The sequence below is a fragment of the Pinus tabuliformis genome, chromosome 9 (assembly GCF_031772625.1).
Source record: "Pinus tabuliformis cultivar Carrire ecotype Pingquan chromosome 9, CPIR1, whole genome shotgun sequence".
Classification (NCBI taxonomy): Eukaryota; Viridiplantae; Streptophyta; class Pinopsida; order Pinales; family Pinaceae; genus Pinus; species Pinus tabuliformis.
In genome coordinates this window covers 1,966,802,842-1,966,826,604 of record NC_142307.1, presented here as the reverse complement: position 1 = coordinate 1,966,826,604, position 23,763 = coordinate 1,966,802,842, and the positions used below count along the sequence as shown (strand labels likewise).

The 23,763-nt window shown below is 36.5% G+C and overlaps 1 protein-coding gene across 2 annotated transcripts in view; it reads right to left on the bottom strand.

The window, feature by feature from the left end:
- The window catches only part of LOC149156867 (putative pre-mRNA-splicing factor ATP-dependent RNA helicase DEAH4), a 418,919-nt gene that overhangs the window by 315,608 nt on the left and 79,548 nt on the right, over positions 1-23,763 (bottom strand). For both annotated transcript variants that reach the window (XM_089438720.1, XM_089438721.1), the window contains exons 5-6: positions 18,153-18,205; positions 16,791-16,907 (exon numbers count right to left, since the gene is read on the bottom strand). In XM_089438720.1, the coding sequence (XP_089294846.1) occupies positions 16,791-16,907; positions 18,153-18,205 (170 nt within the window). The remainder of the gene's footprint in view (positions 1-16,790; positions 16,908-18,152; positions 18,206-23,763) is intronic.

The following is a 23,763-nucleotide window of genomic DNA, read 5'->3' as shown; positions in this document are numbered from 1 at the left end:
ACGTCACCTGCATACCAAAAGCACACGAAAAAAGGTCGATTTTGTTTATTATCAATAGATGCATATACGATTTAGCTGAGGGTTAGTTTTTTAGGTTTTAGAATTAGTTCCTTTTTTTTTAGGATTTCATTTCATACACTTTACTTTAGTTCACGTTATAAATTTAATTAACATTTCATTTAGGTTTCAATTTTTTATTTTTTTATTTTTAGATTTCAAAATTAAAGTTTAACTTTAGATTGAGTTCTTGCAGTTTTATTTAAATTTTCTAATTCGGAATTTTAAAATCATAAAAGTATAAAAATTACAAAAAATTAAAAAATCAAAAACATAAAAAGTTTTAGTCCTTAGTTTTTACCTTTGATTTTATTTAGTTTAGAATTTAGTGTTTTAGATAGATTTTAGATTTTTTTTTTATCTCAAGTTTTGTTTACTTTAGTTTCAGTTTAGATTTTGACTTTAAGTTTTGTTTTAAAAATATAACAATAAAAAATTCATAAAAATTATAAAATTATAAAAAAAGGCATAAAGAGTTTCTTTTCTTTTAGTGTAGATTTTAATATTATTTAGATTTTTGATTTAAAGGTTTCATTTTGTTTTAAATTTTGTTTTATCTGAAAAATATAAAAATATTTTGGGAAATTTTTTGCCAATTTCAGTCTTGGCTCAGGAATTTCTTATGTTTTATCTTTTCTGCTGAGGCTAAAATTTTGATGTGGCAATTAATGTTTAACATGCTTTAATGTTCATTTCAAGATTAACTACACAAATGTGATCTCTGGTTAGTAGTTTACGTGGTTGTTTAAAGCACTTTATCTTTCAAAATTTTAACTGCTGGAGTATCATTAAGCCATTAAGCATTTATTGATTAAATCGCATTTGGTAAAAATTTGAGCTTTGTTTGATGGTAAATGATTGTTGATGAGTTCATATTTCTGCAGCATTCGACAAATAATCGTTTAATCATTTCGTAAGGCACTGGTCTATTTATTTAATAAAATCAATTAAGTGCTTTCGTGTCTCCCAACCCAACTGGTCCCTAATTGGTCATCCATTATCCCATAGGGTCTACCCCCCTTAGCCGTGGGAGACAGGCTTAAACGGAGAGATCGCGGATCAGGGTGACAGCCCCCGGTCTGAGCGTTGTCGTGACAATCTGTGCGACAACATTTTTTTGGCGTCGTTGTCGGGGATAGAGTATTTATGTCCTTGGTCCTTTCCTTTCGATCTTTTTCTGTGTTTCACTTCTTGGCCGGGTGGCGACTCCACTTCATATATTATCCACAAGAGTGTATACTAGAAGACATCCAAGCAGTCTGTGCAATCCTGCTCCTGATCCTGAAAGGGCTCTCAGGGTACGATTACACAAACTCTCTTCTCGTACACTTCTTGTTAACCTCGGACAAGAAGCCCTCTCTGATATCCATTTACTTTTTACTAGTCCAGTTGAGCACGACATCATGGACATATTCGCCCCGTGTAACTTTGCTAATATTCAAGGTTATCCTAATGATACTCCAAAGCATGGAATGGACAAATTGCCTATCTTTCAGGGAGATAACGCAATCAGTGCTAGTTCACATCTGAAAGCTTTTAGTTCATGGCTAGGGAAGTACGCAAGGGCCGCTGATTTTAATCATGAAGATGTTAAAATGACCCTTTTTGTTCTGACCTTGGAGGGTGATGCTTTAGATTGGTTTACTGAAAAGCCTCAAAATTCATTTGATTCCTTACAATCGATTGTTAATGCCTTTAAAGAAAAGTATGGAGATAAGAGAGAAGGAAGACACCTTGTAAAAGCTATCAGCATAATCAAAAAGAGAGAAAATGAAACCGTTGAAGAATTTAATAAAAGGTTTAATGATATTATTAAAGAATTACCTCAAGACTATAAACCTACCAACAAATCTCTTCGAGATTTTTACATTGATGCCTTTAGTCCTGAGCCATCTTATGAATTGAGGCGTGCTAGACTTAATGATTATAGGGAGTGCCAAGTTTTAGCTATCGAGCTTGAAAAGGACAAGGCGGCGTCTGGCAAGTCTAAGATCCCAGGTTTTGATAGGGCTGCTACAAAACTAAAAGAACCTAAAGGAAAAGCAGTTCAAGAGCCTGAAAGCGAACTTGTTTTCAAATTGCTCCAAAAGATTGAAACCATGGAAATTAATCATAACAAGGAGATAGCCACTTTGCAGGATAGGTTGATTCAAATGGAAAGAACACAAACGTAAAACTTCCAACCTCGAAATAATAATAACATAAATAACAATTGGCAAAAGAAGGGTCAATCTAGTGAGCAAAGACCTCCTAATCCGATAACTAATTTGGTTGATAATGCTCCTCCTTATTGTCGGGTTTGTGATGCTCTTCATGAAGAGGCCACTTGCCCTATCGTTAGAAGGATCTTAGATAACGGGATGTTTGGGACAGGTGATCAAATAAATGTGGTAGGTAGCAAGTTTCCTTTGTTTATGGATGATTGGATAGAGGTCAAAGAAAATAGTCATGATGTTATGAATCCTTCATTAGCTTTTAGTATAAATAACCTTGAAAATGAAGATGACATTTTGACTAGGTTATATGGTGAAAAACCCTCTCCCGAGCAAATCTTGGAAATTGCTAGAGATAAAGGTTTGACCTATCAGAGAAGGGATAAAGATCAAAGCGGGAATCAAATTCCCCCTCGAACTTTTAACCCTGGTTTAAACTCTGGATTAGATGTCGATTTGGGAAGTTGGTTTAACAATGCAAAAATCTGGGTTCCTGTCTCCGAGATTGCTAAAATCCCTTCCCAAAGAGATAAGTTACTAAAATTTATCCAAGGTCCTCAAGTAAATATTTCTCAACAGAAGAATCGGGAAGTTGACTATCATGATGCTCCCATATATTTGCAAAGCTTAGATGCAGATAACAAAGATCACCAGCCTTTCTTTATCACCTTATTAGTTAATGGATATAAATTGAATAATTGCATGTTGGATTCTGGTGCATCAGCTTGTGTAATGACTAAAAGGGTCATGGAACAGCTTAACTTAAGAGTTTCTAGACCCTACTATAACATATGTGCCATGGATTCTAAGAAAATTGAAGTGCATGGTTTGATCAAAGATTTGCAAGTTCATCTATCAGTTTACCCAGACATCATGATTGTCATGGATATTGTTGTTGTGGATGTGCCTGATGCCTGGGGTATGCTTTTATCCAGAAAGTGGGCCTCTGATCTAGGATGAAGTATTCAAATGAATTGGTCATATGCTATGATTCCTTCTCCTAGGGGTGATGGTTTTGTAAGACTAAATAGAGAGCCCAAAAGAAAATTTCATGTTGAAGATCCTAAGAGACCTCACAACGAGATAATCAAAGAGCAATTTGACATTGGGAACTATGCCATCATGTCTAATTTCATAATTCCTCCCGATGATAAGATTAAGGATCTCAAGGATAAAGTTTGGTATATGTATTTCGATGGTGCATCGTCTAGGCATGGTAAAGGTGCTGGAATAGTGCTTAAATCTCCCCTTGATCACATTTTCAAGTTTGCCTATCGATTAGAATTTGAAGCAACCAACAATGTCGCTGAATATGAGGCTATATTGTTGGGTCTTGAATTGGCAAAATCTTTGAAGATTAAGTTGCTTAGCATTAAGGGGGATTATGATTTAATTATCATGCAACTTAAGAATAAATTCACATGTAAAAATCAAAGATTGAGAAATTATCGAAATGCTATGCGGGATACCACTTTGATGCCCTTGACCTCAAAGCTATCCCAAGAGAGCAAAATAGTTTGGCAGATGAACTTGCCGTAGCTGCTACTACTTTCCAGTTATTGGATGAGCTAATTAAGGATAATATCAAAATGGAAGTAATATTTAGACCATCTATTCCAGATAACACAAAGCATTGGCAAGTCTTTAATGATGAAAAACAGGTCATTAGTTTTCTTAATAGTCTGGATGAGTTTGAAGATTTCCGGATAGATTCTCAGGAGGATGGATCTTTAAATTATGAGCATATCATAAATCCTACTCCTAGGAATGTGGTTGCCTTAGAGCAACATTTTGATCGGCATGATGCCACGAAGATGAGAGAAGAAAATAAGATGGACCCAGGCGAATATCTCGAGATAAACATTGGTACTTCTGAAAACCCAAAGATTGTTAAAATTGGTAGAGGTACTAGTGTGGAGGAAAGAAAAAAGTTAGCTAATTTGCTTCGCGAATATCGAGATGTTTTAGCATTTTCTTATGATGAATTAAAGGGCTATAGGGAAGATGTCATGGAACATACTATCCCCTTAAAAGACGAAAATGCTAAACCCTTTCGCCAGAAACTTAGGCAAATTAATCCTAAATTAGCCCCTTTGGTTCAGAAAGAGCTTGCGAAAATGCTTGCAGCAGGAATTATCGCTCAAACCAGGCATTCGACATGGTGTTCAAATCTGGTGATGTTAGGAAAAAGAATGGTACTATAAGGCTTTGTGTCGATTTTCGAAACCTTAATCTAGCATGCAAGAAAGATAATTACCCTTTGCCAAACATGGAGACTTTGTTGCAAAGAGTAACCGATTCTGGAATGATGTCGCTGCTAGATGGTTTTTCTGGATACAATCAGGTATGAGTTAAAAAGGAAGATCGTCATAAAACCACATTCACCACACCATGGGGAACCTTTGAATACATCAAAATGCCGTTTGGATTAACAAACGCTGGGGCTACATTCCAAAGGGCTATGAATTATGCCTTCAAGGGGTTAATCGAGAAATTTATTGAGATTTACCAAGAGGATCTTACTGTTTTTTCTAAAGATGGTATTAGTCATGTAAATCATCTTAGGCAGGTTTTCGATAGATGTAGAGAATACGGGATTTCTTTGAATCCAGCTAAGTCTGTTTTTGGAGTAACAGAAGGGAAATTACTTGGCCATATCATTTCTAAGGATGGAATCAAGATTGATCCTGAAAGAATTGAAGCAATCCAAAAGATTCCTCTTCCTCATAATCTTAAATCCCTTCAGTCTTTCCTTGGAAAGACAAATTTTATTAGAAGGTTTATTCCAAATTACGCAGAAATAGCTAAGCCTATTCAAAGTCTTCTAAAGAAAGATGCAAAATTTGTTTGGCAAGAAGACGGCAAAAAGGCTTTTCAAGAAATCAAATGTGCTATTGCAAGAGCTCCTGTCTTAGTTAGTCCCGATTATTCCAAGGATTTCATGATTTTTTCTTTCGCTTCCAAAGATACCATTGTTGGTGTCCTGCTACAAAAGAATAAAGATGGTCACGAGCAGCCTATTGCTTTCATGAGTAGAGCACTTCAAAATTCCGAATTGAAGTACAATACCATGGAAAAGCAAGCGTATGTCTTGGTCAAGTCTCTTAAGCACTTCAAAACTTATGTGGGTTATTCTAACATCATTACTTTCGTCCCACATTCTGTTGTTAAAGATATATTAACTCAAACGGATTGCTTAGGGACTCGTGCTAGGTGGGTTACTAAAATACAAGAATATGATTTAGAGATCAGACCCACCAAGCTAGTCAAATGCCAAGGTTTGGCTCAAATGTTGACCGAAGGTAACGAAAAGACTCTTGGTTTATTTGACTAGCCTGAGTTGCAAAGATTAGGAGAGCATGAGTGGTACAAGGACATAGTTTATTACTTGATGAATCTTGCATGTCCTAACCATTTAGTTGCTCATAAGAGAAGGGCTCTTAGACTAAAAGCCACTAAGTATTGCCTTATGAAGGATGGCCTTGGATGGAGAAATCCTGAGGGCATAGTGCTTAGGTGTGTTGATGACATTGAGTCCAAGAAATTAATCTCTAAGTTTCATTCAGGATTTTGTGGTGGTCATTACGTTGCTAGAACTATCGCCCACAAAATCCTGAGAGCTGGTTATTATTAGCCTTCAATTTTTTCTGATGTGCACAAGTTTGTTAGGGCTCGTCAAGCCTGTCAACTATTCACTGGGAAACAGAAGCTTGTTGCCTTGCCCCTACAACCTGTCATTGTAGAGGCACCTTTTCAGCATTGGGGTCTGGACTTCATAGGGAAGTTCCATGAAAATTCTAGCAATGGCTACTCATGGATTTTGACTGCTACGGATTATTTCACTAAATGGGTTGAAGCCATTCCTGCTAAGAATGCCACTGAAAAGGTTATTATGGATTTCATTGAAAATAATATCATTACTAGATTTGGTGTCCCTGCTAAGATCACTACTGACAATGCCAAAGCTTTTAGTTCCTCGGAGTTTTCATCTTTTTGTTTCAAGTATGGCATTGTCTTATCTCATTCGTCAAATTACTATCCTCAGGGTAATGGTCTGGCTGAATCAAGTAACAAGAATCTCATAACCATTATCAAGAAGATAGTAGGAGATAATAAGAGATCATGGGATAGCAAAATCAAGTATGCTTTATGGGCAGATAGAATCACTAAGAAGAAAGCTACTGCTAAATCTCCCTTTGAATTAGTTTATGGCTTGGATGTAACCTTACCTGTGCACCTGAAATTGCCAGCTTATCAGCGCCTTCAGAATTTTTCTACTAATAAAGATGATGTTCAGAATAGAATAGATCAAATTATGGAGTTAGATGAAGCTCGTAAGACAGCTTTTGATGCTATATGTAAAAATCAATCTAACATTAAGAAAAGCTTTGATAAATTCTCTCGATCTAGATCTTTGCAGGTGGGAGATATGGTACTGTTTTGAGACCGCAAGAATGAAAAACCAGGAAAACATAAGAAGTTTGACAGTTTGTGGCTGGGACCGTACATCATTCGAGACGTAGCTGGACCAAACTCATTCCATTTGAGCAGATAGGAGGGCGAACCACTTGATCTACCTGCAAATGGCCAAATGCTCAAGTTGTTCTTCAAAGATGATATCTGATGCCATAGGGCATCCTTTGTATTGTATTTCTAACCCTACTCCTTGTTATTTCAGCATTTTATTTCCAATTTAGGATTAGATTTACTTTCCTTGTTAATAAATGAAGAGCTTCTATCTTTCATGTGCTTAAACATTATATGATGATGTTTGAATGGACGCTACTTATTTTTGCTATGTGTTGCGTGGATGCAGATTCTGGATTCTCACATTCCTGCAAGTGCAGCAACGTGTCCCCAAGTAGAGCCAGATGTTGACCACTACGTGTCAACTCCCCATAGCAAGTACACCCCCTTTTCTTCGCAAAAGGGATAGCGCTTGATTGACATGTCCGTGCCATTCGACAGTCATCGTCGACTTGATCATACTATGTTGTAAACCCAGTCTGCATGTGTGAATTGTAAATAATCTTAGCAGATATGAGTCATGTATGTAAATTGCCTAGGTGGACCTAATTTTCTAGTGATAATCTACGTTCCGGAAGGTTTTTTGTCTCACCGATCCATGATCGGCAGAGTTTTCCTTCAGCCTAACCCCAAAGCCGGAATGAATTTTGTCATTAGAATCTTAGAGGAATCCTAGTGTGTTAATCTGCTAGATTATAGTTGTGTCGCAGAACTGGGTGGTCTATGAGGGTCTATGTCAAATGGGTTTTCCCCCTTGAGATGTAAAGTTGTAAAAGTCATGATGTAAAGTGTCTTGAGGGTTAGAAAATGTTTTAATACCCTCATAAGTCCTAAGTCCTAGGTCCTAGGTGATTTTTCCAAAGGCTAAGTTCGAGGATCCATTTAAAGATAAATTTAAAAAAAAAATAATAATAAATAAATAAATAATAATAATAAAAAAATAAATAAAAATAATAAAATAAAATAAAAACTTAGAAATAATAAAATAATAATATTTTTGAGTAAATAAATACAGAATTTCAATTTTTAATGCATTAAAAAATTCGACGGATGAGATTAAGAGATATCTTGATCCTCATCGACGGTCGAGATCATTTTGACGTGGATCACTCGAACTAGCTGTTGGGAATTTTCCCTTTAAATAGGGTGCTAGGGGTCATTTGAGATCATTCGATCTGAGAGTCTTGTGCTGAAGAAAGCTCTCTTGTAAACTTTTTCTGGTGCTAATAAAGAAAGACTTTGGGGTTGAAATCTTGCTGGTGTTACTCTCCTTAAGTGCTGTGAGTTGTTTTATTTCCTGCATATTTTTTTATTTTTCAACCATTAGTAATAGCTTGATGTAGAATATTGTTGAACACAGGTATCTTGTTCACTTACTAGGGATTGAATGGTAATAAGATTTCTGAAATAATGGCAGGTATCTCCATTGTATCTGGAATCTAGTATTGTTTTTTTTCCCCTCTTTATTGATGATTGAGTGAGCTGTGCAGGAAACCCTTATTGAGAAGATCAGTGGGCGTTTGGGGAAGTTCTCGGCTAAACCAGCCAACTCCCGCAAGCATTCTCTTGCAAAGCCCAGCCAGTTTCAATCCTGGGTTTATCATTTAAGTTTGTTTTTTTGAATTGCATGAGATTTCTGAAGATTTTCGTAGTAAATCTGGAATTTTGATAATATCACTGTTGATTATTAATAAATCTGGCTGTTTAAGAGTCGAAAAATTGTAAATGCTGTAAATTTGTAGCTGGTTAGTAGGGTTTTATTTTCAATCCTTGCATATATTTTCTGGGTTTTTGTTTTCCCATTGCAGGTTGCAGGCACAGGCTTTGAGAATTTTTCAGGGTTTCATCAAGCAATCTCAAGCAGTCTGCCATCCGGGGTTTCATTTTTGCAGGGATATTCTCCAAAAAAAAAAAAAAAAAAAATCAAATTCTCTGGAGAAATTCGAGGATCTATTCAAGCCATCTGTCTGTTGTTCCTGGCGCTTCATTTCGCAGGAAAAAATTGGAAACTTCTTTTTTCAGGTGTACGTTGATCTCAGGCCCAGAAAGTCAAAAGAAAAAATACATATATATATACAAGGGAGAAGCCCACATACGTTCCAGCCTGCAAAACCCTCTTATCTGTCTGTTGTTAACACATCTTTTTCCTTATCTTCTCTTCTCGCTGCTTGTGGCTCTCAATTTTTGCAGCCTTCTTCACTGAGCCTTCACGTCGTGCCTTTGTTTTCTTCAAATCTTACACTGCTCCTACCTCCGCCTAATCCCCAGTTTCCCTCGCTTATCTCCTTTACGCATTCCCTGTCTGCAGCAGCCATCTCTCTCAAGCAGCCAGCGTCCGACGTTGCCCAGCCACGCGTGCTTCATTTCTCACCCTTGCTCACGCTGATTCTCTCTCTCACTGTTACAAATCCTCTGATTGTTGCCCATTGCTGCCTTCCTACAACCTCCCTCACGCTGCTCCAGTTTCTGTTATCCATCTATTGCTGAAGAATTCATCCTGCAAACACACAACTGCAAATCGACTCCACCTGCATTTTCCTTCTGGACGTCACCTGCATACCAAAAGCACACAAAAAAAAAAGATCGATTTTGTTTATTATCAATACATGCATATACGATTTAGCTGAGGGTTAGTTTTTTAGGTTTTAGAATTAGTTCCCTTTTTTTAGGATTTCATTTCATACGCTTTACTTTAGTTCACGTTATAAATTTAATTAACATTTCATTTAGGTTTCAATTTTTTTTATTTATTTTTTGTTTAGATTTCAAAATTAAAGTTTAACTTTAGATTGAGTTCTTTCAGTTTTATTTAAATTTTCTAATTGTGAATTTTAAAATCATAAAAGTATAAAAATTACAAAAAAATAAAAAATCAAAAACATAAAAAGTTTTAGTCCTTAGCTTTTACTTTTGATTTTATTTAGTTTAGAATTTAGTGTTTTAGATAGATTTTAGATTTTTTTTATCTCAAGTTTTGTTTACTTTAGGTTTAGTTTAGATTTTAACTTTAAGTTTGGTTTTAAAAATATAACAATAAAAAATTCATAAAAATTATAGAATTATAAAAAAGGCATAAAGAGTTTCTTTTCTTTTAGTGTAGATTTTGATATTATTTAGATTTTTGATTTAAAGGTTTCATTTTGTTTTAAATTTTGTTTTATCTGAAAAATATAAAAATATTTTGGGAAATTTTTTGCCAATTTCAGTCTTGGCTCAAGAATTTCTTATGTTTTATCTTTTCTACTGAGGCTAAAATTTTGATGTGGGAATTAATGTTTAACATGCTTTAATGTTCATTTGAAGATTAACTACACAAATGTGATCTCTGGTTAGTAGTTTACGTGGTTGTTTAAAGCACTTTATCTTTCAAAATTTTAACTGCTGGAGTATCATTAAGCCATTAAGCATTTATTGATTATATCGCATTTGGTAAAAAGTTGAGCTTTGTTTGATGGTAAATGATTGTTGATGAGTTCATATTTCTGCAGCATTCGACAAATAATCGTTTAATCATTTCGTAAGGCACTGGTCTATTTATTTAATAAAATCAATTAAGTGCTTTCGTGTCTCCCAACCCAACTGGTCCCCAGTTGGTCATCCATTATCCCATAGGGTCTACACCCCTTAGCCGCGGGAGACAAGCTTAAACGGAGAGATCACGGATCAGGGTGACAGCCCCCGGTCTGAGCGTTGTCATGACAATCTGTGCAACAACAGGTAGCATCCCAACTAACCTCAATATGGCGTTGTCTTGGAATGTAGATCTTATAGGCCTTTGAAGTCTCGTTATATCCCACAAAAGTACCCTTCTTCCCATAAAGTTCTAACTTCTTCCTCTTCTCCTTCGGCACATAAATGTATACTAGAGAGCCAAAGATCCTCAAATGACTGAACTTTGGCTTCACTCTTGTGAATGCCTCCTCAGGAGTCTTGTCCCCAAATATCTAGTGAGGACTCTTGTTCTAAACATAAACTGTCATGTTGGATGCCTCTGCCCATAACAACATGGGTAAATCTTAATCATGAATCATCGCCTTGATACCCTCCACAATGGACTTGAACTTCATTTTCACAACCACATTATGCTAAGTATTGTAAGGAACTATCAACTCCCTCTTCATCCCTACCTCCTTGCAGAAATCACTAAAGTTCTTGGAAGTATACTCTTCTCCATTATTTGACCTCAAAACCTTGATCTTCTTCCTTGTCAAGTTCTCTACTTGAGCCCTGAACTCCTGGAACCCACTGAAAACCTCATCCTTGGTCTTCAAGAAGTAGATCAATGTCTTCCTAGAGGAATCATCAATGAACATCACATAGTGCAAGAAGCCACCCAAAGATGGCATTATCAACTGTTTGCATACATCTGAATGTACTAGATCCAAGATCCCCATGGACCTACTATCACTGCACGGTAAGGATCCCTTGGCATTCTTGCCATGTGCACAATCCCTGCAAACACCATCATGCTCTACCTGGAGCTCTAGAAGACCTATAACCATCCTCCTAAATGCTAGCAAAGCCTTGTAATGCAAGGGGCAAATCTTCGACACCATAAATCACATAAACTTATATTGTCATGTACCAATGCTTGGATTGAGCATCCTAATAATTTGTACAATCCTCCCTCTCAAACACCAATCACTCCTGCTGAGTCTATGCTCAGGCCCTCAGGCCATACAAGAACCTAACCATCTACAAAATCAACTTCATATCCTCTTTACTCCAATGCAAAAATAGAGAACAAGTTCTTCTTCAATCTTGGTACAAGCAATACATCTCTCATTTGTAGAGAATCTCTAGACTCCAGCTGAAATGATGCTCTCCCAACTCCTTTAACTACATACTTGGCATTAGCGCCAAGTTGCACTTACAATGCTAAATCCTTCTTTGTTAAATTAGTGAGAGAATCTCGTGAACCTATCATGAGCCTAAAAGCACCACCCAGCCTATCTTCTCTGAGACTGGGCACCATCTTGACAAGAGATCTGGAATCTATACCAGCTGCTGAGTACTGAAATTTGGGGTTGGTCAAAGGTTGATCTTCAACGAAGCTCTAATACCATGTTGAAATTCCATCGCATGCGTAATAGAATACAACTTTTTGATCTGATAATCACTTCCTAATGATTTTCAAACAGTAACTTTCATGCAATTGATATCATTGAATAATTACACATAGAAAATCTCAATTGCAAATGCAACGGAAACAATAAAGATCATAGAAAGACAACCATGCACAATATACACGATATTTTTCCCCTGGAAAACCCAACCTTGGGAGAAAACCCAACAATATTTTCTTGAGGAGAAATTGCCTTTTAGAAAGGTTTACAGATAAGAAATTTGTCTAGAAATGTGTGCCAATAATACAAGTCAAATACCAATCAAACAACCATTTAGTCAAATAACAACTCTACAGTCAAACTCGAGCCTACGATCAACTCGCACATATGGCAAAATCTTCAGTTAAGCTCGGTCAAATAGCCATGGTCAACGTTGGTCAAAACTCAATCAAACCCTATGGTCAAATCTTTCACACGTGCAACTGTCAAGATGCTAGTAAAACTCAGTCAACTCGGTCACATTCGCAGCCTCCAAGAGAGAGATAGAATGATGAAGAAAAGATGAAGACTAACAAATTTCTCCTTGGCTGAATTTCTCCTCCGTTGGAAAAGATCAAATGAGCTCGCTGTGTTGATGATTTGTCTCCTCACATGCTTGTCTATTTATATAGAACTCTAATGTTAAGTGGAGACCCAATAGGTGGCTCCTCATCACAAGAAACCCCCTCACTTATGGAACCTACGTTACAACTCAATATTAGACTAGAAATGTTTTTTCCACTAATGGGTAAAATAACCAGTGTTGTGAAAAGCGCGATTAAATCACGCTTTTTTGAAAAAATCGCGCTTTTTTCCCTGCGCCGATTTAATCGCGCTTTTTACACGAAAAAATCGGTTTTTTTTGCCGATTTTTTCCAAAAAAAAGCGCGCTTTTTTTTCGAAAAAAGCGCGTTTTTTTTTCCAAAAAAAGCGCGGGGTTGCCGGGACAGCACAATTTTATAAATTTTTTTTGGTTTTTCATTTGGTCATTTGGGTTTTTTCATGCAATTTTTTTTGAAAGAAACAAATAATTTTTGAGTGGGGCAGCTTAATGATAAAGTCTAGGCCCTAGTATGGATATGCTATTCATGGTAATGTTAAATTCTTAAAGTAAAAGTGACATTCTCCTTAATCTTCATTTTCATCCTTTTACTTAAATTTTTAACATTACCATGAAATGACTCAGGATGTTTGAGAGTGGTTCCAGCGTCATTGGATTTCATATGGAGAAAGTAGAATTTTAGATTTCATTTAAAATCTAGCAGACTTATCAGTTTTTCAGGATTTCAGGATTGGGAGATTGTAATGTTTCCAAGTGACACCACCTGCTCGGGCTACCCCTGCCACCAGTAGAGGACGTGGTCTACCTCCTATAGCTCCTACTTCTAGTTCTTCAGCTTCTAGAGCACATCAGACTCCACTGCCATCTCCACCAGCAAAGGCACCAGCATCTACATCTAGAGGGAAAGGGAAAGCTGTGGCATTTTCTCGCAAGAGGGGCAGAGGAAATCAATAGGATTAGACCTCATTTAATTGTATATGACATTATGACATGATGAGATACATTATCATATTTTTTGTTGATATTTTGAGGCTGAGTTGGGACTCAGGAGTCAGGACTTACTATTCAGGACATGATTCAATGTTATGTGTGATTTTAGCGCTAGAAATGATATTAAGCATCTTATATATTAGTTTTTTTATCATATTTATGTGTCAATGTATTTATTTTATTTTGTAGATGGTTTAGATATTAAAAAAATTGAAAAAAAATGAAAAAAAAATGAATATTTTTGTACCAAACGATTTTGTCCCGCTTTTTTCCAATTTTTTCCCGATTTTTCCGATTTTTTCCGATTTGTTCCCCGTGCCGATTTAATCCCACTCGCACTTTTCACAACATTGAAAATAACCCATTAAATAAACAAATCAAACTTGCTCTAAAAAATAGATAAATGCATCTCGGTGCAAGCAATATGAGTATCGTGGGCCAATCTCCCCTAGCCAAATCAGCATGGCCCCATGGGAGAAAGACTACCCTTGGGCCATTCACCCCTAACCAAATCAACATGGCCCCATGGTTAAATGTATCATTCTCCCCTCGTCAAATCAGCATGACCCCATGAGAGAATGTTCGCCTAATGTTGCAAAAACGTCAACAGATAACAAGTCAAGTTCTTGTAAGATTTAATTCACAATGATTTGCTTATCCTTATGCTTATTCAGAAAACCAACACCCAGGAGATATTCAAATAGTCCACTAAGGGTATTTATCTTGTGGGACTCCCCTTAACCCAATCTTGAAGATACTCTTCTAAGGTCGAGAAGAAGAGAGTTATCACGATATCTTCCTGCATTTCTCCTATCCCTTTAGAGTAATACACGAAAAATTGTATGTGTCTAGGGATAGCCTTAAGAAAAGAATGATGGTCGGGGTGTTTAGGTACCTTTTCAAAGTATTCTGGAGCGCAATGATTTGGAAACCCTAGAATATCTCGTACATCAAACGATGGACAAGACATTTGCAATTGTAATGGATCCATTACTTATCCTAGGAATATTTCATAATAACTGAAAGAGGAGTCGACAGTGTGAAATTAGGGCACCCAAAGAAATGCTTCCTTTGTTGTGACATCAAACTATAAAGGACTGACACCAATAAGAGACCAATATCAATTAATGGATAATCAACAATAACATAAAGAGAGAAAAAAACTAAGAAAATCCTATTTCTTAGTTTTATACAACCTAAAGCCCTCAACTACAAGAGGCAAGGATTTTCAGAGGGGGTTACTATGTTATGACACTAATGAGAGTATATAATGGGTCTAATGTATAACTAAACAGTGTGTCAACCTAGTTGTGGGCCTACAACCATAATGAAAGAGAATGAGTAAACATATTATCATATGAACATCATCTATATATATATATATATATATATATATATATATAATTGTTATAAATTGGTTCAATCTTCAATCAAATTGTCACGTGCACACACTCAGGAATTTGTTGGAAGAAGTATTATCTCTAAAATCGCAATTTGACTATGTGACCTGTCGTCATATTTACAGGGAAAGGAACCAGATTTCTGATAGTTTATCCAAAGAAGCAGTGCAGCAACCTTTTGGTAATTGGATGATTCAGGAACAGATTGGTCAGGACTTCTATCAGTACTTCCACTGCCCATTCATTGATCAACAGACACAGGAAGCAGCATCAACATGATACATCTCAGCACATATATGGAACTTTTTTGTTATTTTTCTGAATATATAGAAAGATCTAGAAGTGTATATAATTTTTGTTTTTTGAACTATTACAGTAATTAACTCATACTATATTATTTTTGGGACATTTTATGGTATGTGGCCTCGTGTGGCCACCACTTTTGAGATATGCTCCTTTGAAGCATTTACAGCATGTAATTTTCACTTAATGTATAGCTCATCATAACAGTATCCTTGGGAGCTATGGTTGATGTCTACATTAGGTGTATGCAATTTATTTATGTTATATTGGTTATCTAGTTCATTACAGAAAACTTTATACATTTGTAGTCATGCATCTGCAAAAATTGCATGGATGCACAACGATACAAACCATTAGACAGACAGAAAACGAAAATACTTTTCAGAGCAAAAAAAGATTGAAACAAATTTGGTAGGACATACTTGGTAGAGATTTCTTCACGATATTTTATGCCAGAAAAAGAAGACCCACTCTGATTGAAAGCATAGTTTTAAAAACCGGCCGGTTCATTAGGCGACCAGGTCAAAGTTTCAAACCGGCCAAAAAACCAGGTTGAAGGGTCCATTTCGCCCAGATTTCACAAAAACCAATCCTAAACGGCCGGTTTATGGTCAAACCGGTTGGTTCATTGCCAAGGCCGCGACGGACCCACACCTGTGGTTTAGGAAGCTTTTGGGCTATTTTGGAGGGAAAATAAGGGTTGTATCCCTCCTAAAACACCCTCTCCAAGCCTTTAAAAGGATCTCACCCCTCTCATTTGCCTCACACATCTCAGTTGGTGTTTTTGTCAGTTTGACTAGGAGCTTGGAGAGTGTTGAGTTTTTGTTGGAGTAGTCACTTTGGAGGCTTGGAGTTGGAGTTGGAATTTTTTTGGAGATAGTTTGGAGAGTTGGCATCTTGAGGAGGAGGCTAAGGAAGCTAGTTTGCATTAATAGTTTATTTTCAGTAAAAATAATTATTTAATGTATTTTTTTAAAAACAGGTTCATTGAGATCTGACCAGTCCCGGTTTGACCGGTTCCGGTTTGAAAACCGATTTATTAGGTGGACCGGTCCGGTCACTGGTTCCGGCTTTTAAAACTATGATTGAAAGTCACACCCAATTGACCTCCTCCTATAAAAAAGAAACCTATAAGGAAAAAGAGATCAACACCCTTTCAACCTATCAAGGAATAGATTACCTAAAATCTTACTATGTTGGGAACAAGCAGATGCAAAACTGGAAATGACTACAATAAATAAATGTAATGCACTACATGGGCCATATATGTATGGAATGATTCCAATACTTATTCACTGCATCTGTTAAAGATTAAGCTTGCAACACAAACTATGAATGCAATCATAAATTATGGAAGCAGAATGTCAATAATGTGGTTTAATCACATCAAATTAGTGGACTATTGATCATTACATAGACTCACCTTGGTTGAAGACTAAAAAAAGTTTTTGCAAGCATGCATAGCATCATACCCTTTCCAATTTTCGGGTAGGCCCTCTATGTATTTCACAAATGTTGACTCACTCTAGATAAGGTTCAGAAGTACATATAACACAGGTACTAGTGACTAAATTGAAACAAGAATATCTTGTAAATGATGAAAACAAATGAAACCACCATAAATAATTCTTGCCTGCATTTCAGGTGGAAGAGAAGCATGAAGAGGAAAGATTATGGCATCCATGCAGGAACCTTCATCTAGATTCATGATCCTTTCCTCCAGCTTTGAAACTGCTTTATCAATATCATCCTGCAAATTGTGAATGCAACAATATCCGCATATTCAAAACCAGGAGACAAATAATAAGTTCTATGCGAAAGTGCACTAAAAGACTCACCTAAGCAAGAGGAATTTCAAAACAATGAACATCAGCCACAAACAATCAACTCAAGGCCATTATACCGTCATATTGCTTTAGGACTAAGTTGCAAGAAGCTCCTGCTCCCCCAAATGTTTTTGTAGCAGAAACAGTTAAGGAACCAAAATGCTTTAGAAATAGTTCAAAAACTCCTGGAAACGTTTCTGAGCCACTTCCTAGTTGTTTCCTAATTTGACAACATTCTAGTCAATTTCTTGGTTGTTTCCAACCTAGAGAGGGGTGTTTCAAACTCCCTTACACCCGATTGGAGCCCTGTGGGACTCACATGACCCTCACAAAATAGAAATAAACACATTTGATGGTAAAAAGAAAAGAAAAAAAAGATAATTAAGATTTTTAAACGAAAGAAAGTTTTTTTTTAAAAGCCTGATTAGTTAGGTACTTCTGTGTATTTTTTCGATCTTTCATTCATATCTAAACACTAGAAGTGCTACAACTTGCATAATTACCACCATGGCTTGCTTATAAAAAAACAAAAAGTTGCCTATTCTGACAAAATTGATATTCAACCACTAACTTTCACAGCTCCTAATAAGGCTTGAACAAGGACATTTTGGGATCTTTCAATTGATTTTAATCCAAAGTTGCAGGAAACTCCTAATGGTTAAAAGCCTTCAAGTTATTCTCCACAATTTCTGAGACCTAAGCAAATTTTGTATAGATGACTTTACATTTTGGCATCTATAGCCTAATCTGTAAGGCTATTTTTTTATACCGCATGATGTTATGCCTGGGATTTAATATATAAGCGAATTTTTTATTTATTTGTTGGCTACCTTTATCATTTCGACTTTTACTGATGATTTGTTTTTTTCCTAAACCATCATTTACTATGCATAGAGCTTAAATATTTGTATGTTTTAAAATTGTTGCTTTCCCCATTTCCAAAGAGTTTAGAGGGGCACATTTCCATGCCATCCCTGTTTTGGAAACTATACGTGTTTCCATGTTCTGCACAGCTCAGCTTTAGGATAAACATGTTGATGAATCAAAATTGAGAACATAGTCAAGCAAAACTTATCCTTGTAACTAGTAGTTAACAAATATTTTAAATGCAATCTTCAAGCCAAACAAAACACTCAATTCAGTTATGTTTTAAGAAATTTAGTTCTCACCTGTCCCGTCATAAACAAGAGTATGTCACCCGGAGGTTGTCGAGTATGTATATCTGGAAGGAAACAGGGAGAGTTAGAGATAGTAACTTCCTACTCAAAAAATGCATAAAATACAGTCAATTAAACCCTTTTAAACAAACATATATAATAAAATACAAAAGGAATTTTTACAACAAAATTTAGCAACCCAAAGTAATGTAAGGTCCCAAAGCATCAAGGGGCAACATTGTGCAACTCTGGAAGGCTACCCCACTGTCACCTTGGTAGCACTTCCTCTCTCTTTTGGTTGGGTCTTCTCCAACTGAAGGGAGGCAACCCTAAAGATAGAACTGTTAAGGCTATGGAGTGGAGGCTCAAGGTGATTTTGTGAAGAGTTAGCCTAAGCAAAACAAATGGTTGTAGTAAAATGGAAAATGAATGGTGTAAGAAAGGAGTATAAAGGTAGAAAACCCAAGAAGTTCCAAACCATATCTTGGGCAAAATGGAGACAATGGATCTAACAGGGCTAATGCATGAACCTGTAAGGAAAATCTAAGAGGGCTAATGCAAGAATCTGTAAGGCAAATGAGGACTGCTATGCATGCCACAAATCAGCCTTAGATTGCTGAAAATTATTGCTTAAACTTATCCTTGGAAAGGTAGGAGTGCTACTCTATAACAAATCCATGAAGGTGATGCAACACCTCCCATTTGGATAATGTAATGTGAAGATTAAATCCCACTTATGTTTAATAATGTTATATATAAATTGCATCTAACAAACTAGGTTGTTGCTTGAACCAATATAACATCACCTTCAATGCTTTGTTTTACAGTAGACACTCCTAGCTCTCCAAGTATAATTTTCATCAAGTAAAGGCTGATTTGTAGCATGCATGGCAGCCTTTATTACCCTTGCGTATTCAAGCACTTTCCCTTTTAGATCCATACCACTTTGACTCCATTTAGCCCATATATGGATTGGCCCTTGGTCTTGGGGTTTCTACCTTCATACTCCTTTCTTATGCCTACTCATTTTCCATTATGGTACTATCATCCATTTTTCTTAGGCTTACTCTTCATTAAATCACCTTGTGCCTCCACTCTATAGCCTTAGCAATCTTATTAGAAAAGGGCCCCTTCAGTTGTACAAGGGCGAATCAACAGTGTCAAGGAGAGCTACTAAGGTTACAATGGGTAGCCTTCCTATGTGTACAAAACTAGCCCCTCGATACTTAGGACTTCACATCATACAGGGGTGCAAGATTTTGTGGGAACAAGAATAATTCTATATGCAAATAAACCCTTAGAATAACTAGCATAGCCAAAAATATTTAAGATGTGATCTCAAATACTACAAATAAAGCCATGAGATCATATAATGATAAAACATCACAATGACAAGTATCCTATAGTGATATCCAATGACAGAGGGGATAAGAAACTTTATGCAGTCAACTAATTCACGATTATTTTATATATTTTCCTTTAAATATTGCTTTGCAATATTTTCAAAGATTACCACCTAGATCACTCAAATTTGTATAGGGCATACTATCCACTGTCTGTTGTTGCCATGAAAGCTTTTCCAAAATTATATTGAACAAAAAATACGTTATAAAAGCAATGGTAAATAAAATGCATCAAAAAGTGTCTTTGCATTAAAAAGTTTATAGAAACACACAAAATAACTCCATTTCAGCTTTCCATAAAGAAAACAATTATCATTTATAAAATTTAATGAGCTAAATTATGCTTCAAAACTATTGCGGTGAAAACTTAACAGCCTACCCTCAACTATTACATAGTATCTAGACTAGACAACTAGAAAGAATGTAGAGCGCAACAGTCGCCAACTATGAAATACTCAGCTTCATCTTCACACTTATCACCAAAAATGTCATAGACAACACCCTCATTCCTGCATAGCATATACCATAACTAGTGCATCTAAAGGTGTTGCCAAACATAACATAGATCTATAGGATGGCACTTATTAAAAAAACTCCATGCAATTATAGAGCATTCATTGCAGGAATGAAAATAACCTTAGTGATCACATGCATCTTTGGCAACCAAACCATGCCATGACACACAAGAGAACCTAAAGAATACTATCAAATCATTTGCCACTAGGGACATCTTTGCATCTATGGACACAGTGTTACCACTTCAACAACCATAAAATACTTATTTTCTATTTAACTCTCAATATTGAAGGATGATCATGACAAAACCTTAAACTAGGCATACATTCTCCATTTTTCTCTAGGACTGTTATCTCTTGGATTCTCCCTAGAGGAAAAGTCCTAACCTCACCAAGGGGAAAAACTAAGGAAACTATCAAGCAAACAACCCATTGTCACCTCGACAACCTTGCCCCTCACTTTTAGGTCTTGAAAGATGGTTTCCTACCTAAGGCGAGATTCCCTAGACTAAATCCTAAGCCTATTGCTTTAATACAAATGAGTGAAGGAGGTAAGGATTTGATTATGTAAATGCGGTTAATCATAAGATTATCGTTGTCGAACTCCAATTTGAACCAACCAATGTGACATTGGCAAAGGGCATCACAAAGCTCCTGTCACCTTCAAAAGAGAAACACTAGTTTCTTATGGCAAAGGAGATTATGGTATGTTTCGCAGAGGTGGGGGCAAGGAGATGGGTCATGTGTGAGATTGAGATGTTGTTTCTGAAGGGATTTGCATTCATCATCAAACCAATGGTTCATGGGATAGGAATCAAGGGTTGTTTCCACGAGGATCAAGGAAAACATCTAATATTTGCCTAAGGTTGTATCCAATGACCTAAAGTGACAAAATGGGGGAAGGAGCAACTCCTTCAGGCTGGTTGTGTAAGGGGCAACGTAATCTCTATAAAAAAGGAAGATGGTGCATAGGAGTTGGAGGAGTGGGTTGGGGTAAGCTAGGGTGTATACTTATTGTTGTGATCTGATTGATCTCTCTGATTTTATTTTTTCGCATCAAATATTTTATTTCAAAAGTTAAATACCAGTAATTTAATCTTCAAAACAATTCATAATTTTATTTAATATTATTTTGCGAATAAAAGTTATTGAGGTAGAAATAGATCTAGACTGATATTGGAAATTTAACAATTATTATGTTGGCTTGTTGAGCTAAAGTAAACTTAGGAAAAGTAAAGTAAATTACTTTAGTGAATATGTTTTAATCTCGAACCTTGTTCTTGTTGGAAAATCAGAAAGGCAGAAAAATTTTATTTATGTTGATAGTTACTTGTGATATTCTTATGTTCTTATTAACTTTCTTGAGTTCTTCTTTTATCTCAGTTCATCAAGCAATTACCAATAACCATAACACGAAGATCAAAGACACCAGATGTAGGCAAACAACCAGGGAAAAACCCCTATCTAGGGGAAAACCCAGTCAAACTCTTCCTTTAATAGTTTCATGAGATGATCCAAGACTTCTGACCTAGACACAGACTCCCTCCAATCACCAATTCAGCCCTTCCTTTCTTCTGCAGATGACAACCTTCCAGCAACAACTTCGACCGAGCACTTCAATCTTGCAACAACAGACTGTGAAAATTTCTAAATAGAAATCCTACTACAAGGATTAATATTATTTCTTCTACTTATTACCTCATAAATAAGTTATCTATAGTATTCTTATGGCAAATATTGAAATATATTCTATTGCATCCTTCACAATTAAAACATTGCAAAAAGTAAATGTAAGGAAATACACTGGCACAAATACAACCACAATGACAGTTATTTTTGGACAATCATCCCCGGAAAAATCCAATGTGGGAAAACCGATGTAGCAGATGAGGGTTTTTGTTATTCTTCAGCAAATTCTCTTGTACAAATTGCAACCAAAAAAATAGGAATAAGAAATTTTACAGACACTTCTTGACCAATGTCTACTCCAGATGAAGCACTTCTTCTTCCCCGAAATCCTTTTGATCCTCTCTGCATCAAACTACTCTCTCAGGGTCAGCATCAAGCTGCCCACGCAGGCTCTGCGTCAAATTGCCTCTTTCTGCGTCACCATGTTCCTGCTCTGCGTCTTGCTGCTTTGCACTCTCTAAATGTGTTGATGCCCTCTCTCTCTGTCTCACCTACAACTCTCCCTTTGAATCGATTTTATCTTGCCGAACTTCAACCAGTGAGAAATCGATCTTACTTGGGTAACTGAGTATCTACCTCTAGTGTGATTTCCACAAGACCCTCGAGCCCCTTCTTATATCTTCTTGTTGGACAACCAACGGTCTAGATTAACTCCTCATCAAAGGCTCAGATCATTTTGACTTGATCTTTGTCTTTTTCTAGAAGTTTCACCCACAATTAGATTAATACCCATTAATATTTTAATTTTCCTAAGTTTAGACTTCGGAACCCCATTAAAAATATTAATTATTTTAATAAAATAGTCTCTGGGTGGAATTTCCCAAAACGGTTTATGGGTTCTTTGGAATGCATGTGCCCAAGCCTCCCTGCAAAATTTGAGGCGTAGAGCACATATGATGCTACCCCAAATCAACACAGACTTTAAGGCAACATAAACTTCGACCTAGTAGCAGCAGCGAAAACTTTGACCTCTCCAACAGAACTTAGACCCAGCAGCAGAACTTCGACCTGCAACGGAAATTCGACCCAGCAGCACTTCGACATTCCAGTAAATAGCCCAATAAATCCACACGAGTGAGAGAGAGACAAACCAGAAACTTCCATTTTCTTCCTCAGTAAATCTCCTTCAATTTCTTTTGCAGTTTCGTATTCTTCTGCCTCCTCCTCTTGTATATCGAACTTGTGTGAGAGATGTTCCAAATGAATCAAATTGCACTTTTATATATAACCTTTTCTGGAGTTCGAATTACCCTCATGTAGGTCGGCTTGATCAGGTAAGGGCCGACTTGGTGTGGAGGTGACAAATGACTTATTTTACTTAATAATAATTATTTTTACATGATTCAAAAGCCCAAGAAGGGTCTCATTAAATGGACATTGACTCTAATGACTCAAGACAAAACCTAGAAGTCCTCAATGGGGACTTTGACCTATAACATGATGATCCGTCACCCAAGCATGAAACCCATACTTTAATAAGTCATAATAATAATAATAATAATTCCTTTTTCTTTGTTTTGCCAAGTACATTTCATTATGACTCAAATACAATTATGAAGACCGAACCTAGTTACATTCTTCAACATTGCCTCTTAACTAGGGAGGTATCCATACATACATAGTACATGTAAGATCTCAAAACACATGAACCATGAAGAGTTTAGGCACTCATGGTGCCACGGACTAGATTCCTAACTAGGGCAATCTATCCGGGTGGGACTAAGAAGGACTAAAGCTTTCAGCCTCTCTAAGTACCATTAGGCTTACTTACTAACCATCAACCCAGGGAACTAGGTGTGTAATGCAAAGTCAGAGCTCTATGACCAATGCCACCCTCCCTACTTCGGGAACTAGACATCCACACATAGGTCGGCCAAATTTCCTCCCAGGCATACACAATTCCTCAACACATCAAGTCTCTCCCGATCAAACACATCGGTAACAGTGACCATGCTTCCAAAACTTCAAGAGATTTTCCTGAACAATCACAACCCCAATCAGTAACGACCTTTCAAC